General features: G+C 42.7%; 1 protein-coding gene across 3 annotated transcripts in view; it reads left to right on the plus strand.

Moving 5' to 3' along the window:
• The window catches only part of ERC2 (ELKS/RAB6-interacting/CAST family member 2), a 1,112,164-nt gene that overhangs the window by 407,107 nt on the left and 687,371 nt on the right, over positions 1-17,686 (plus strand). For all 3 annotated transcript variants that reach the window (XM_075938889.1, XM_075938890.1, XM_075938891.1), the window contains one exon: positions 1,849-2,016. In XM_075938889.1, coding sequence (XP_075795004.1) covers positions 1,849-2,016 — 168 coding nt within the window. The remainder of the gene's footprint in view (positions 1-1,848; positions 2,017-17,686) is intronic.

Consider the following 17,686-nt stretch of genomic DNA (forward strand, 5'->3'; position numbering starts at 1 on the left):
CATCATAAGACGGGATTTTCAGGTCTCTTCTCCACGTCGGTCTTCTCTCCTGAGCCTCCAATCTCTCATTCCATGTCTCTTTCTCTCCTCCTCCTCCTGCCTCCCCCGCCTCTCTCTCTCAGCTCTCTTCCACCTCCTGCCTCTGTCTCTCTCTCTTTCTCTTCTCCTCCCCCTCCTGCCTCTCACTTGGGGGACTGCGGAGCCCAAACAGTTGCTTGCGCTACTTGCTCCCACGCGGCGGCCCGGCTGAGCAGTGCAGAAGTCAGCCGAGCGCCACGGTGGGAGGCGAAGGGGGGCGGGGCAGTGATGTTCACGGCCAGGGGTGGGGCCTGGAGCCACTGTCACGCCGCACATTACCACCCCACCCCCTTTCGCCTCCCGCCGTGGTGCTCAGCTGACTTCTGCACCGCTCAGCCGGGCTGCTGCAGGGGAGCAAATGGAGCAAGCGGCCATTTGGGCCCCGCACTCCCCATGCAGCATGGGCCACCCAGAGGGAACTGCCAGCATTTCAGCAACAGCTCCGCCCAGAGGGAACAGCCAGTATTTCAGGCAATAGCGCCACCCAGAGGGAACAGCCAACATTTCAGGCAACAGTGCCGCCCAGAGGGAACATCCAGCATTTCAGCATTACAGACTCTCAAACATTGGGCTAATATATATATGATGTATTTTTTTATCTTATGAATACATTCCACCAACTATCTAAGTTAATGGTATATCAAAGTGGCATGGTTATTTAGAATATGACAAGTTAAAGTTGTATGTGTTTCCTGACTCTTGAGGTGTTATTAGTGTAAACTTAACCCTGTTAATAAGTATAATAGAATTTCATATTTTTTTACTAAGAAATAAAAAAAATCCATAATATAGAACAACTTGATTAGATACACTCCACAAGGGCTGGAGGAAAGGACCTTTTTTTATTCAGGGCCTTCAGATATGTTCACTTTTTTACCTTATAAGATTTGCAGTGAATATAGGAAGTACTTTTGTTCTTCATTTACTGAGATCCTTACAAGATGTACATTGAAGAAGATAAAGGCTCCTGTTAAAACTCTTCCTTTGTTCGGTGGCACCTTGATTTTTTTTTCTACAGATAAGGTACCTTGGTATTATATAGACAGGGTGACCTTCCCTAGCTGTGCATTTCATTACTTTAACAAAAAAAATAAAATAAAACAGTTCAGAGTACTATTTTCAATTGCTTACACATTATCAAATCAAAATGAACTTTCCTAAATTATTTATAAGCACCTCAATTCAATAAAGGATGTTTTTATTTTCAAATTTCAATTTAGTACTTTATTGTTTTAGAGCTGTTGAACAACCAAAACAACAAGCTCTAAAGAATAATTAGAGAGTATATTTATTTTATTCTCTGAGGGTACGTCTACACAGCACGGCTATTTTGGGATACTGGAGGTATCCTGAAATAACTACCCCGTGTCTTAACATGCTGCGCATTATTTTGAAGTATTTTTTGAAATAACGGGCACACTATTTTGGTATCCCTGTAACTCTCATTTGGATGTCTCAAAATAGTGTTATTTTGAAATTTGGTGCTGTGTAGATGCGCCAAATGTCAAAATAAGCTATTTTGAAATAGAATTGAAATAAGACCCACAATTTGCTTAGTGCAAATTGCGTATCTTATTTTGAATTTAGGGAGCTTTGTAGACATACCCTGAAAGAATAAAAATCAGCTTTGGGCATAGAAAATCTTTGCCCAAAAATGGAGATTTCATATGAAATAGAAAATGGGTTAAAATGGAGAAGCTTAAATAACCTGAACTATTATTTACTAACATTTTTTCCTTAAAGTCTTCGTGTTTCATTTATTGACTACAGGTTGATGCCTTGAGATTGCGACTGGAAGAAAAAGAAAGTTTTCTTAATAAAAAAACAAAACAACTGCAAGACCTCACAGAAGAGAAGGGAACCTTGGCGGGGGAGATTCGAGATATGAAAGACATGTTAGAAGTAAAGGAAAGAAAAATCAATGTCCTTCAGAAAAAGGTAAGACTTCTAACAAAAACAGGTGTTATACAATTTGTCAGAAACTAGCAAGAATATGTATTCATTTCTTTGGGTACACTGCTCTGATTATGATATAAAAGACAGGGCTTAATACTGAAATCCTTACTCATGAAAGTAGTTCCTATTGACATATTTGTCCTATTGACTTCAGTGGGATTATTTCTGTAAGGATTACTTACACAAGTCAAAGTTTTGAGGGTGGGCCCGCCATGTGTAATTATTAAATTCACTATAGAGAATACCATATGATCAAGTGTGTACAAAATTAGTGGCATTAAGGAAAAAAAACTTCTTCAATATATTCAGATAAAATTCTTTGACTTTGAAAAAAACTGATTCTGTTAGCCTTATGCAGTCCCTTACACAGTCCGATTCATTTGAGTAGTGTCACTAAAATGAATGGAATTGCATAAGGAATAATGTCCCACTCAATGAATGTGTGACAGAATGTGGCTGAAACTGTTTCACTATTTGGAATACACATTTTAGAGTTTTTAAGAAAAGACTAATTAGGGAACCTAAATTATTTGAGATCATATATCCTGTGATTTGTGTGTGCAAAAATCTAAGAAACCCAAAGCAGTCCCCAAAAAGGGGAACAAATGCTGTCACAGATCAATTTATTCCTTCCCTCCCCACATTTTACAGTAATTACTAGCATAGGATTGCATCTGTTCTGTACTCACTCTCTCTCTCTCTCTCTCTCTCTCTCTCTCTCTCTCTCTCTGTCTCTCTCTTTCTCTGTTATATATATATATATATATATATATATATACAAACAGAAAAAGAAAGAAAAGGAAATATAACACCTGCTAGTGTCTGTAATCAAGTATGTTTTTAGGAGTATTTTTAAAAATAAACTCACTTAAATTTGTTGCCTATTAATAGTTGCCCACTCAATGTTTTGTGATGTACTGTTTAACATTTTCCCAGTTCCCAGCACCCTAAACTCGAAATAAGATATGCAATTTGCATAGTGCAAATTGGGTATCTTATTTCTATTCTATTTCAAAATAGCTTATATTGAAATTTGGTGCTTCTACACAGCACTACATTTCGAAATAACGTTCTATTTTGAGACATCCCTTAACTCTCCTGAACGAGGGTTACAGGGATGCTGAAATAGCATGCCCGTTATTTTGAAAAATATTTCAGAATAACAGGCAGCTTGTTAAGACGTGGGGTAGCTGCGCTGTGTAGACGTACCCTTAGATCACATGCTTGATTAAAGTTGTGCAATGTTCTCTTATAATGTATTTTAGCCTCCTGCTTTGTCCGCTACTTGCAGGATTTTCTGGAAAAGCAGCATGTACTCATAGGGGCTTGTATGCAGGATGAGCTAGCAGCCCCCACCATTAGCTCCCCTAAGTTCCTTATAAAATATCATATGCACTTGGGCAGCTGCCAGCAGCAATTTTGCTGCCCTCCCACCATTGCTGTGCTGCTCCTTGCCCTCTGTCTTAGAACTGCTCCCAGGAGCTCCTTGCTTGCAGTGTAGGAAGCAGGAGAAGAAAGGTTGCTGATGTTAGGATGTTTCCCCAGCCCTCTGATTGAGCCCCCCACTTCATACCCCATCTCTACAAAGCAGGTCTGTTGTGCTTCCTCCCACCTGCCTCAGTACATACTGTAGAGTGTGAGGCTAAATTAACCATAATGTGATTACCTTTGACGACTCAGCCAAGTGCTGGTTCATCATTTAGTAGCAAGATATTCCCTTGGAATATTCCACTCTCTGACTCTACAACCTCAACCAAACATCACAATCATCATTGCTGTGTACACTATTAAATTGTTTAAAATTGTTTATAACTTTTACTGTATATGTATATACTGTCTTTTGTCTGCTAAAAAAGCCCCACCCTAACACAGCGGGGCACAAACTATCCAATAAGTTCTTGGACTGCATTGAAGACAACTTTTTATTACAGAAGGTTGAAAAAACTACTAGGCGGAAAGCTGTTCTAGATTTGATTTTAACAAATAGGGAGGAACTGGTTGAGAATTTGAAAGTGGAAGGCAGCTTGGGTGAAAGTGAGCATGAAATCATAGAGTTTGTGATTCTAAGGTATGGTAGAAGGAAGAACAGCAAATTAGAGACAATGGATTTCAGGAAGGCAGATTTTGGAAAGCTCAGAGAGCTGGTAAGTAAGGTCCCATGGGAGGGAAGACAGTGGGGAAAAACAACTGAAGAGAGTTGGCAGTTTTTCAAAGGAACATTATTAAGGGTCCAAAAGCAAACTATTTTGCTGCTTAGGAAAGATAGAAAATATGGCAAAAGACCACCTTGGCTTAACCATGAGATCTTGCATGATCACAATACAGGAATGCAGGGGCAAGATTAGAAAGGCAAAGGCACAAAATGAGCTCAAACTAGCTACAGGCATAAAGGGAAACAAGAAGACATTCTATAAATATATTAGAAGCAAGAGGAAGACCAAGGACAGGGTAGGCCCGTTGCTCAGTGAGGAGTAACAGGAAACTTGGAAATGGAGGAGATGCTTAATGGCTTCTTTGTTTCGGTCTTCACTGAAAAGTCTGATGAAGGAATGCCTAACATAGTGAATGCTAGTGGGAAAGGGGGTAGGTTTAGAAGATAAAATAAAAAAAGAACAAGTTAAAAATCATTTAGAAAAGTTAGATGTCTGCAAGTCACCAGGGCCTGATGAAATGCATCTAAGAATACTCAAGGAGCTGATAGAGGAGGTGTCTGAGCCTTTAGGTATCATCTCTGGAAAATCATGGAAGACAGGAGAGATTCCAGAAAACTGGAAAAGAGAAAATATAGTGCCCATCTATAAAAAGGGAAATAAGAACAACCCAGGAAACTACAGACCAGTCAGTTTAACTTCTATGCCAGACAAGATAATGCAGCAAGTAATTAAGGAAATAATCTGCAAACACTTGGAAGATAATAAGGTGATAGGGAACAGCCAGCATGGATTTGTAAAGAACAATTCATGTCAAACCAATCTGATAGCTTTCTATGATAGAATAATGAGTCTTGTGGATAAGAGAGAAGCAGGGGATGTGGTATATCTAGACTTTAGTAAGGCATTTGATATGGTCTTGCATGATATTCTTATCAATAAACTAGGCAAATACAACTTAGATGGGGCTACTATAAGGTGGGTGCATAACTGGCTGGATAACCATACTCAGAGAGTAGTTATTAATGGTTCACAATCTTGCTGGAAAGGTATAACAAGTGGGGTTCGGCAGGGGTCTGTTTTGGGACCGGCTGTGTTCAATATCTTCATCAACAATTTAGATATTGGCATAGAAAGTACACTTACTAAGTTTGCAGATGATACCAAGCTGGGAGGGGTTGCGACTGCTCTGGAGGTTAGGGTCATATTTCAAAATGATCTGGACAAATTGGAGAAATGGTCTGAGGTAAACAGGATGAAATTTAATAAAGACAAATGCAAAGTGCTCCACTTAGGAAGGAACAATCAGTTTCATGCATACAGAATGAGAAGCGACTGTCTGGGAAGGAGTACGATAGAAAGGGATCTAGGGGTTATAATGTACCACAAGCTAAATATGAGTCAACAGTGTGACGCTGTTGTAAAAAAAGCAAACATGATTCTGGGATGCATTAACAGGAGTGTTGCGAGCAAGACATGAGAAGTCATTCCTCCTCTCTGCTCCGCGCTGATTAGGCCTTAATTAGAGTATTATGTCCAGTTCTGGGCACCACATTTCAAGAAAGATATGGAGAAATTGGAGAAGATCCAGAAAAGAGCAACAAGAATGATTAAAGGTCTAGAAAACATGTCCTATGAAGGAAGACTGAAAGAATTGAGCTTGTTTAGTTTGAAAAAGAGAAGATTGAGAAGAGACATGATAGTGGTTTTCAGGTATCTAAAAGTGTGTCACAAGGAGGAGGAAGAAAATTTGTTCTTCCTGGCCTCTGAAGATAGAACAAGAAGCAATGGGCTTAAACTGCAGCAAGGGAGGTTTAGGTTGGACATTAGGAAAAACTTCCTAACTGTCAGGGTGGTTAAACACTGGAATAAATTGCCTAAGGAGGTTGTAGAATCTCCATCTGTGGAGGTGTTTAAGAGTAGGTTAGATAAATGTCTATCAGGGATGGTCTAGACAGTAGTGGGCCCTTTTATGAGGGCAGGAGACTGGACTCAGTGACCTCTTGAGGTCCCTTCCAGTCCTAGTATTCAATTATTCTTTCCCTTGAACCTAACCCACCCTATTTACATTATATCTTATGGGGAAATTGGATTCTTTTAACATAGTAGTATCTATGTAGTAGTAGTAACTACAGTGTTAAACAAGGAGTTATTGTCTGTATAGTATGTCTAAATGATACCCTTCTTAATGCAAAGACACTTGCAAATAATAGGAATAAAAGTAAAATCAAACCAAATTCTTCTCCAGGATTCCTCCATCTTTAACATTTAAAGGTTAACGTTGGCTGCATGTGGCTCAGTCAAAGGTTGACTAGATGAGGATGTTTGAGTAATGCAACATGTGTTTGTATTCTTGGGAATTGAGAACACGGTCTCTGTAGAAGTAAAGGACTAAGTTCAAGGCGAGAGTTTAAATCCATGCCCTCTCTTTTTTGTTTTATGAAATTTTTAAAGAAAAAAACAACAGGTTGAGATTCTTGGATAGTCAACTGTAGTTTGTTACCTTCGGGATATGGAATACATCATATCTTAAACTACTCATTGATTCTGGATTTAATATTGTTTATTCTGGGCCTCAAACAAGGATAATTTTTTGGGGGGAGGGAAGAAATGTTGTTATGGGTTTTTATTGAAAAGAAGATAATTATTTGAAGCTAGTCAGAGACTTGGAATGTCACTAAAATTAATCCAGGATGTAACAGAGTCCAGGGGCCGCCTCCGGGGTCCACCCCGTGCCGTATTCCCTGCTCTGTCCCTTCTATTCTTCTTATACCTCTATGGCCTCCCTTCCCCCAATGTCTATGCCCCAGAGTTCTGGCTGTCCCTGTCACTCAATGTCTGAGCGGGGCTTTCTTCCGGGGTTCTGGTCTCTCCGCTCTGCTTTGGATGGGGCCGGGCGCTCTGAGTCAGGGTCCTCTCGATTCACCCATGTCCCTCTGTTCTCCTGCTGGGGAGAATACAGCCAGCCTCCACTCCGCTCCTTCTGGCTCTCCCGCTCTCCCCACTTCTGCTTCTTGGCCTCCCTTTAAGCTCCCCACGCTCAGCGGAGCATTGGGGCGACACTGTGGCTTCCCCCACCTTTCCTCTTCTCCAGGTCCCAAGCCCCGCCGGTTCTGGACACACGGCAGCGCATGCGCGGCAGACCCAGCGTAGCTCAGAGCCTGCTCCCCAAAGCGCCGAAGCGGCGCCGCTCTTAGTGCGGGGGTTCAAGCCCCCATCACGCAGGAGATACAGCTCAGTAGGAAGAGCATAGGACCAGGTGATCAAATAGGTATGGTAAAAGTAACTTGTCATAGAAGCATCATAAGCAAACTACAGACATGTGGTCTAGATGCAATTACTATGAGGGTGCATAAGTGGCTGGTTGAAAAACTGTGCTCAGAGTAGTTATCAATTATTCACTATCAAATTAGGAGAGCATAATGAGTGGGGTCCCACAATTTCTGTCCTGTGTTCAGTGTAGTCACCTGATTAACAGAATGGTGAACGTGCTTAAAAATATGTGGATAAGATGGGGAAAGGTTGCTAGCATTCTGGAGGACAGGATTAGAATTCAAAAGGACCTTGAGAAATTGGAGAATTGGTCAGAAACCAACAAAATGAAACTCAATAAAGACAATTGCAAAGTACTACACTTAGGTACTACACTGAAGATAGCACAAAAATAACAGACTTAATCCGCAGAGAGGGAGTTTTAGGTTAGATACGAGTGAAAACTTTCTCACTGTAAGGATAGTTAAGCTTTGAACAGGTTTTCAGGGGAGATTGCAGAATTCCTGTCACTAGAGGTTTTTTTAGGAAAAGCTTAGGCACTCACCTGTCAGGGATGGTCTAAGTATATGTGATTCTACACTGGGAATGGTGACCTTGATTAGGTGACCTTTTGAGTTTCCCTCCAGCCTAATATTTCTGATATGTAGTGAATGTATGCTTTTGAATATACAAGGTATTGCATATTTTTGGTTTTGTGGTTTAAGATTATTCCACTGGGCTATATCTACACTGACCAGTCTTGTAAAAGAACATATGCAAATGAGCCATGGCGATGAACATTGCCACACCTCATTTGCATTCTTAATTAGCTGCCATTTTTGCTCAAGGGGCTTTTGTGCAAGAAGGAGCAGTTTATACTGCTCCTTCTTGTGCAAAAAACCCCTCATGCACAAGAGGTATTCTGCTGTCAATTTTTAGGCAGAATGGCTCTTGTGCAAGAAGGGGTTTTTGCGCAAAAAGGAGCAGTCTACACTGCTCCTTCTTGCGCAAAAGTCCCTTGCAAAAAATGGCGGATCATTAAGTATGCAAATGAGGTGCAGCAATATTCATCGCCACAGTTCATTTGCATATGTTCTTGTTTAAGACTGGTCAATGTAGATATAGCCCAGATGTTTGAAATTGGTACCATAAATTCTCTTTGTTTGGCCATACTGAAAGGAGGACAGGAGAGGAGACATTGACATGAGTTTAATCATCCTGAAACTTAGATATTTGAGATTGCCTGGCAGATAACAGTATATGGTGCAGGTAACCCCCATGTTTATTCCATAGTTTGTTGGGGGACTTTTACCAGCTCCTCCTCTTTTCCATACCTGTCCCTCCAAAAAATCCATTATTGAGACCTTATTATACCTAAGATGAGGGGGCACCCCAATCTCTTGCCCCAGATCACAGTCCCCTCCTGCCCTAGCTCACAACCCAAATCCCTGCACCCCCTCCTGTACTCCCATTCTTCTTTGAGTAGTCCATGTGGGTGCTCCATTCTAGGTGTCGGGCTTATCCCGGTGCCACTGATCGGAGGATTTTACAGCCGTGGTCAGCCGGACTGCGCATGCGTGGTTAGTGTCTCGTGCTGTTCTCGCCTTTCTACTGTCATGTGGTCTGGCTTCTGCCAGTTCCTCTCAACCATCTTCAGTTGCTGGTGGAGCTCCCTTCTTCTCCTCAGTATGAGGATTGGTCATCTGGGAAAAAAGTTACAGATTAGAGTTTTATAGTTAGTTAGTTATTCCTGTTATACTCTTCCGGTTAGTTTAATTAACCCCCCCCCCAATTTTTTTTTACTTAGCTACTAGTTCTTAGTTAGTGTTAGTTAGCTTAATCTTATTAGTTCCCTAATAAGAAATGTTCCCTGTGTCAGGACACGATGCCTGTTTCAGATGGCCATATTCGCTGCCTCGGAGAGTCACATATTCCCCAATAGTGTACCCACTGCTCAAAACTGACTGCGAGAGCAGGTAGGGACAGGGAAATGCGTTTAAAAATGATACTCTTCGATAAGGCTTTACAGCCTTCAGAGGTTAGCCCTTAGGACTCGGCCGCAGCACAAAAGTGGAGAGCGTCATCCTCTGGGTGATGGCCTCAAAGAAAAAACGAGCCTCCCCCACTCTCTCATTGCTTGCCACTCCCATGTCAAGAATCAGCCGGGGAGATAAGCTGGGCACTTCGGGAATTGTCCCGCGGCCTCCTAAGCCTGTGCTGCCGGTCAGTCCCAAAAGACCGGTTGCGTCAGCACCATCGGTACGTGTCGCATCAGCACCGGTGCCATCAACTGCACCGAAGATCGTGCACAGACAGATTTCGGCAACATTGGAACACTATTCAGCACTGACAAAGCGGGCACTGGAGACGGCACCGCAGAGGGCGTGCATGACGGTGCCAGAGATGGCACCGCAGAGAACTCAAGAGACAGCACCAGAGACGGCACCGGGCACAGACTCTCCATGCTCGTCTACATCACACTCCATACTGTAGACCGAGGAGCGAGTGCAAACTTCAGCACTGAGACAACCGGATGATGACTCTGATACCGGGATCACTGCGGTTCCTACAAAGGTGGCTAGGAAATTCGTAGCACACTTCCCTTCACTCTCTCCATCTCCGGTATTCTCCCCTGCACCATCCCCATCACCGCTGGTGCGTAGATCCGCTCAGAGGACGTTCCATGTCATCTCAGAGTGTAACCCAGACCCACCCCTTGATTGCCTCAGCTGCACTCTGCACTAAGGCGCAGACCATCCTCTGTACGACACAGGTACTCACCTTGAAGCTCCCATACTCGGAGCCGCTCTCTGTGTGAAACATACCATGGTAGGCATGGGAGTGTGTATCCCTCCAGAAGATCATCTCCAGCATATTCACATAGCTTCTACGAGCACCGTTGTAGCTCCCATGGGTGTCACAGATCTCACTCGTACGCCCATTCCTCATGCTGTTGTCATTCTTCATCACACCGTCATTACTCGCCCCTGGTGCACATCCAATAGAGGAAGCAATCACTGATCCTACCTTCTGAGGTTCCTCTGGTGGTAACACATCAGTCAGAGCTGGAAGAGGGCCAGATATCACATAACGACCAACCTCAGGAAGCCTCTCCCACGGATCTCTCCTCATCTTCTCCAGACAAGGCCATTTTTCCGGGGGATACCTTGCCTCCAGATGATATGAGGCAATTCCAAGATCTTTTTAAGAGGGTGACGGACTCTCAGGAAGTGCAACTGGCTGAAGTGCAAGCCGAGCAGTACTGTTTCCTAAAAAATGTACATCTCCAACAACGTTCTAGGATTGCGCTCCCTATAGATGAGGCAATTATGGAGTCGTCCGAAGAGATCTGGCAGACTCCAGCCTCGACTACACCAACGTTGAAGCGAGCTGATAAAAAGTACTTTGTGCTGTCGAAAGGTTTAGAATTCCTATTCACCCATCCCCAGCCTAAGTACCGGGTGGTGGATGCAGTCCCACAAAGAGCCAAGACCCCACAGGTCAGAGGGCCAGGAGCTGATAAAGATGCAAAGAAACGACGTTTTTGGTAGAAAGGTGTATTCTTCTTCCACGCTTCTGCTCTGGATTGCGAATTACGCTGCCCTACTTTCAAACCATAGTTTTGATAGCTACGCAAAGGTAACCAATCTTGCACGACACCTGCAAGAGGACAATAAGGCACTCTTAAGAGCTGTGGTTCAGGAAGGTTATGCATATTCCAGGGCAGGACTGTAAATTGCCATGGATGTGGCTGATGTGGCAGCACGATCCGTTGCCACCGCAATATCCATGAGAAGGGCGTCATGGTTAGCAACAGTGGGAGTTCCTAAAGAACTGCAAAATAAAGTTGAGGATCCGCCCTTCGACAAACTTAAACTGTTTGCGGATAAGACAGGTGAGGAGGTCCTGCACATGGGAAAGGACTCTCATACCACTTTGCGGACACTTGGTATGTACACGCCTTCTTTCCAACACAAGCGGTATTATCCGTACTAAAGGAGGTATGACTATCAATTTCATAGGCAACAGCAGTGCTCATTTGATCAGGCACATCCTAAACAACGACTGCAACGAAGGTGACCCCAACCACCTCGTGCGACCAACCCACCTTCCTCAAAGCAGCAAGTTTGACTCCTCTGAGGGCTTGCACGCACCAATCGTTATCACAACCACTGCTGCCACAGCCGCCCTTTTTCACCATCATTTTTCACTCCCCTTTTTCACGGCCCTTTTACCATCAATGGGCCGAGATAACATCCGACAGATGGGTATTGGAGATTGTATGATCAGGATTCACGATTCTCTTCACCTCCCTTCCTCCCACCAACCCCGTCCCTCTTCAGGGACCCATCTCACGAAGATCTCTTACGCCTTGAGGCTCACCACCTTTGTACCATAGGGGCGATAGAGAGGGTCCCAAGTCAATTCAGAGGAAGAGGATTTTATTCACATTACTTCCTAACGCAGAAGAAAATGGGGGGTTGGAGGCCCATCCTCGATTTACGCTGGTTGAATTGTTACCTTCAAAATCAGCGTTTCAAGATGGTGACACTTACCATGATAATCCCTTCTCTCAACAACGATTGGTTTGCAGCCCTCGACCTATAGGGATGCTTATTTTCATGTCGCCATACACCCTGTGCACAGGCAATTCCTTCATTTTGTAATAGGCAACGAGCACTTCCAATATCAGGTGTTGCCCTTTGGTCTAGCATCAGCCCCCAGGGTCTTTTAAAAAACCCTAGCTGTTGTTATGGCACATCTCCGCCGACTAAAGGTCAACATCTTCCCATATATCGACGATTGCCTAATGAAGGGTACAACCAGGCAGGAAATCTCTCACATGGTGACGCTAGTCAAGCAAACATTCGAGTCTCTGGGCCTCATAGTGAATGAACAAAAGTCCACCCTCAACCCGACCCAAAGCATAAAGTTTATAGGAGCCATGCTCGACTCCCTTGCTGTGAAGGCATACCTACCGCCAGAAAGATTCCAAACAATTCAAAAGCTGGTACATATAGTCGCACAGACTCCAACAATTTCAGTATACACTTGCCTGAGGCTGCTCGGCCATGTGGCCACGACCATATTCGTTGTCCCTCATGCACGTCTTTACTTACAGTGTCTACAACACTGGCTGGCAACCGTGTACATGCCCTCAAAGCACAGCATTCAGAAAATAGTGGCTCCTCCGAAACATGTTCGCATATCTGTCCACTGGTGGATGAAGTCAGGCAACCTTATGATGGGAGTTCCATTCCACCATCCACAACCATCCATTCAGATAACAACAGACACTTCCCTCATCGGGTGCAGCACACACATGAACAGAAAACGCATACAGGACAAATGGTCACTTACTGAAAGGCGTCTACATATAAACCTCTTGGAGCTGAGGGCCGTCTTCCATGCATGCAGACACTTTCACTCGCACATAAAGGGCACTTCCGTCAGCGTGCTGACAGACAATGTAGCTGCAATGTATTACATAGACAAGGAGGAGCAAGGTCACGCTCCCTGTGTGTGGAAGCAGTGTGTTTTTGGAATTGGTGCATACAAAACGATGTCACCATCACAGCATCTTACTTACCTGGCACCAGCAATGTCATCGCAGACACTCTCAGCAGGAGATTTCTCATGGATCACGAATGGGAAATAAGGATGGGTATTCTCCAACACATCTTGCACATGTGGGGAACACCTGTACTAGATCGGTTTGCCACTTCCAGCAACGCGAAGTGTCGCCTCTGTTGCTCCAGAGCAGGCATCGGCAAGGGTTCACTCGGGGATGCTCTTCTAATCAACTTTATGCATTTCCCCCAACGGTACTCATTCCCAGAACGTTGGAAAAAATCAGAACAGAATCGGCGACTGTAATTCTCTTAGCTCCATCTTGACTGAGGCAGCCATGGTACCCGTTCCTATGCAACATGTCAGTAGCGCCACCTTGGCTGCTCCTTCCCCTTCCAGATTTTCTCTCACAAGACCACAGTTCTTTCCTTCACCCCAGACCAGACTTCCTACAACTGATGGCATGGCTCCTAACTGGCTCAGGCCAGGAGAGGACCTCTGTTCAGATCAAGTCAAAACAGTACTAATACACAGTAGATAAGCAGTACTTTCAAAATAAATCTACACTGAATTGGTTCTTTAACATTCAAATTAGTGCCTCGCTTTATTTTACTTGTATAATGTACTGCATCGGGCTATGTCTGATGTTCATGTTGTGCAAAAGGACCAAATTCTTGTTTTCCTTACAGAAATAACCATCAATGGGATTATATATATGAGGATTTGACACTAAATCATTTTTGATGATACAGTTAAATGTATGTGTAGATTTAGACTACATGGGGTATTTCTAATGATTTACCCTGGCATGCACAGACATAATTATTATACAAATATCATAATTTTATTTCTAGTGTAAGGAATATGATTCATAAACAATTATTTTAGATCACATATACAACTTAGTATGAAGCCTTCAGTAGTGTATGAACATGTTTAGGGTTAAATTCATTCACAGACAACTTGTTTGAAGAAAGTTTAAACTGAAACATTATCCCTCTTTCTCTCCAATTGTTTAAATAAATTCACATCACGATACTATAAAGGAATTTTTTTTGCTGTTTATTTTCCTTATGTCTGGTGTAGTACTAAAGTAGAAATTCTGTAGGTTTTGATTTAAAAATGCAGACGTTTTTCTACCCAAAGCTAGAAAGTTAATCTCTTTGAGACCACCCATATCAATTTAGATAGATATTCTGCATAATCATTCTTAATAAACCCCAAATCCAACCCCCTCTCTTCTTTCCTGTGTGGCCCTAAAAGATGCCTTGCCTCTTCTCTAGGATCCAGTACATGATTTCATCCTTTATCCACTAGAGATTTAGAGAACACTTATTATTTTCATGCTTTTTTTTTAGTCTGTTTCACAGTTTTGAAAGTTTGACTCAGTTTGCTCATATACTGTTTTTTCAGTTTTGTCTTATTTTTGTTAATGCTATAGTATACTATAGTGATATATTTTGAACCTCTCTAGTCCGACATTCTCTGGTCTAGCAACATCCATTGTCCAGCACGATTATATTTAGCTGGATATCCACTTGTCATGGGTGTGGCCAAATTTCCAGTAGCCACCAGTCCTGGCTCTCAGTGTTCTGTGCTATTATTTAGCTCTATTTTACCTCAGAAGTCTTCTAAAAGCCCAATAAGTAGTGGAAGTTTTAGTAATGCTTCTAGACAATATTGACTTCTTGTGGTTCGATAAACTCTCTGGTTTCACTTCCGAGGGTGCCAGACTAGAAAGGTTCAACCTATAGTTGCAAATACTACAGTAATATTTTGGAAAATTTCTGTAAAATTTCTGTAAAATTCTCAAAATTTTTCATAGTGCAGGCCAAGCCTTAATAGTAAGATTATCTCATTGACAAACAGCAATTGCTTACAAGGAATCATTATATTTGGAAAATAATAAATTTGCATTTAGCTGTTTTTAATACGGTGTAAAATTGTCATCTGAAAAAGTGGGTTGCACCCACGAAATCTCATGATGCCATCTACATATTTTGTTAGTCTCCAAGGTGCTACTAGTCTATTTGTTGTTTTTTAAGTTTAATACAGTAAGTTTGTCCTTTTCTAAAAAGCTAATTGCACTTCTTTTTTTTATTCCTTACACTGATTCTGTTCCTTCTTTAAAAAAAAAATCTAGCTTCAATATTCTGTTTGTGGTTGGCTTCTGCTGGGTTCCTTTCTCCTCTTCTCCACTACTATATACATCCCTGCCATCCTTCTCTCATGCTCCACTGGTGTCCAGTCATTGATCCACTTTTCTTTTTGGTCTCTTGGCTATTTCTCTCTTTGGGAGCCTTTACTACAGTGGTAAAGCCAAACATTTTTGTACTTAAATTTGAGTTTCACCTATCTCTAGCAAGAATTGTTCATATTCCAAATATACTATGTGAAATGGAATATGAACTTTTTCAGATGGAAAATAAGAGCTTCTGCAGAAATAGATGATTAATCTTTCTAGTGGAATATCCTCTCTCTTTCAGGGAACAAGTTGGCATAGGTGCTAGAACTGGAGAAGCTACTGGTGTGGCAGGAACCCTGGCTTAAAGTGGTTTCCATCATATACAGGGTTTGCAGTTTTGTTCAGTGACTTTTAGCACCCTATAAAAAATTGTTCAAGCACTATTGTTTGGATGCAGAGAAATGCACAGTTGCCAAGTTATTCTTTTGAAAACATTGAATGTGATAGAAAAGTGTTCACACTGGCAAGGCCACCCTTATAAATTATGGGGCATACACAACTGAGGACCCCCCCCTCCATGCAGCTTCTCCCAGGGGCTTGGGGCTTCCCCTCCTGCTCTGTACAGCTTCTGCTGGGGGCCTGAGGCTTAGAGCTTCCCTGTTAGCCACCCTCACGTTCAATTTCTAGCAGGGCTCAGGGCCTTCCAAGGGGCTGAGTGGAGCTGCAGAGGCTGGGGGGCTCCTCTTTGCAGCAACTCTGACAGTAGAGGGTTGTCACTAGCTGGTTGCTGCTGGCCGAGAGGAGCACATGGGGGAGGAGGGAGGGAGAAGCCCTGCAGCGGACAGAAGAGAACAGCTCTGGGGAGGGGCCAGAGAGGAATCAACACAGGCATATCCTGAGGCACACAAGAGCCCATGACTGTGTAGGGGCACCTGAAAATTTGGGTCACCAAATTTTTGGGTGCCCTGTGCAGCCGCATAGGTTGCGCATGCCTTGACACGGCCCTGTATACTAGTCATTAGGCTCTTCTAAAAATATTACAAGCCTAATTAGAAAGATTTTTTTTCTATGTATGGCCAGATTCTGGTGTATTTTTCCATGTTGAATAACACTTGGCTCTGCAAATAGTTTTATTGTTTTAGTGGAACTACTCGGAGTACGGTCCTATTCAACATAAGTGTCAGAATTTGTCCCTGAATTATTGTTTTATATTGCTAGTGTGGGAGCATAAAAATGATTATATTGAGTAATTACTAATAAAAGTAGGAAAGAAAGAAAAGCATTGGCAATATATTAACAGCCAGCAGTCTTTCTGATCCATGTGAAAGATTCAGACAACTAAAAAATATCCACAGATTGTGGTGAGTTTTACAGATAAGCATCTGAGCACATGAAGCCAAAATATAGTAGAAAAAAGTAATGGGCTAGATACTGAGTGGGTAATTTCAGTGTAGTTGTGGATGATAGCCAAATAACATCACAGGGGAGGCCTTGAAATGCCTTATGGACTTAGAATCATAGAATAATAGGACTGGAAGGGACCTCGAGAGGTCATCGAGTCCAGCCCCCCGCCCTCAAGGCAGGACCGTCTACACCATCCCTGACAGATGTCTATCTAACCTGTTCTTAAATATCTCCAGAGAGGGAGATTCCACCACCTCCCTTGGCAATTTATTCCAATATTTGACCACCCTGACAGGAATTTTTTCCTAATGTCCAATCTAAACCTCCCCTGCTGCACTTTAAGCCCATTACTCCTTGTCCTGTCCGCAGAAACCAAGAGGAACAAATTTTCTCCTTCCTCCTTGTGACACCCTTTCAGATATTTGAAAACCGCTATCATGTCCCCCCTTAATCTTCTTTTTTCCAAACTAAACAAGCCCAGTTCATGAAGCCTGGCTTCATAGGTCATGTTCTCTAAACCGTTAATCATTCTTGTCACTCTTCTCTGTACCCTTTCCAATTTCTCCACATCTTTCTTGAAATGTGGCGCCCAGAACTGGACATAGTACTCCAGCTGAGGCCTGACTAGTGCAGAGTAGAGAGTCAGAATGACTTCACGAGTTTTGCTTACAACACACCTGTTGATACAACCTAGAATCATATTTGCTTTTTTTGCAACAGCATCACACTGTTGACTCATATTCAACTTGTGGTCCACTATGACCCCTAGATCCCTTTCCGCCATGCTCCTTCCTAGACAGTCGCTTCCCATCTTGTATGTATGGAACTGATTGTTCCTTCCTAAGTGGAGCACTTTGCATTTCTCTTTATTAAACCTCATCCTGTTTACCTCTGACCCGTTTCTCTAACTTGCTAAGGTCATTTTGAATTATGTCCCTATCCTCCAAAGAAGTTGCAACCCCACCCAGTTTGGTATCATCTGCAAACTTAATAAGCGTACTCTCTATCCCAATATCTACATCATTGATGAAGATATTGAACAGTAGGGGTCCCAAAACAGACCCTTGAGGAACTCCACTTGTTATCCCTT

The sequence above is a fragment of the Pelodiscus sinensis genome, chromosome 11 (genome assembly GCF_049634645.1).
Source record: "Pelodiscus sinensis isolate JC-2024 chromosome 11, ASM4963464v1, whole genome shotgun sequence".
Classification (NCBI taxonomy): Eukaryota; Metazoa; Chordata; order Testudines; family Trionychidae; genus Pelodiscus; species Pelodiscus sinensis.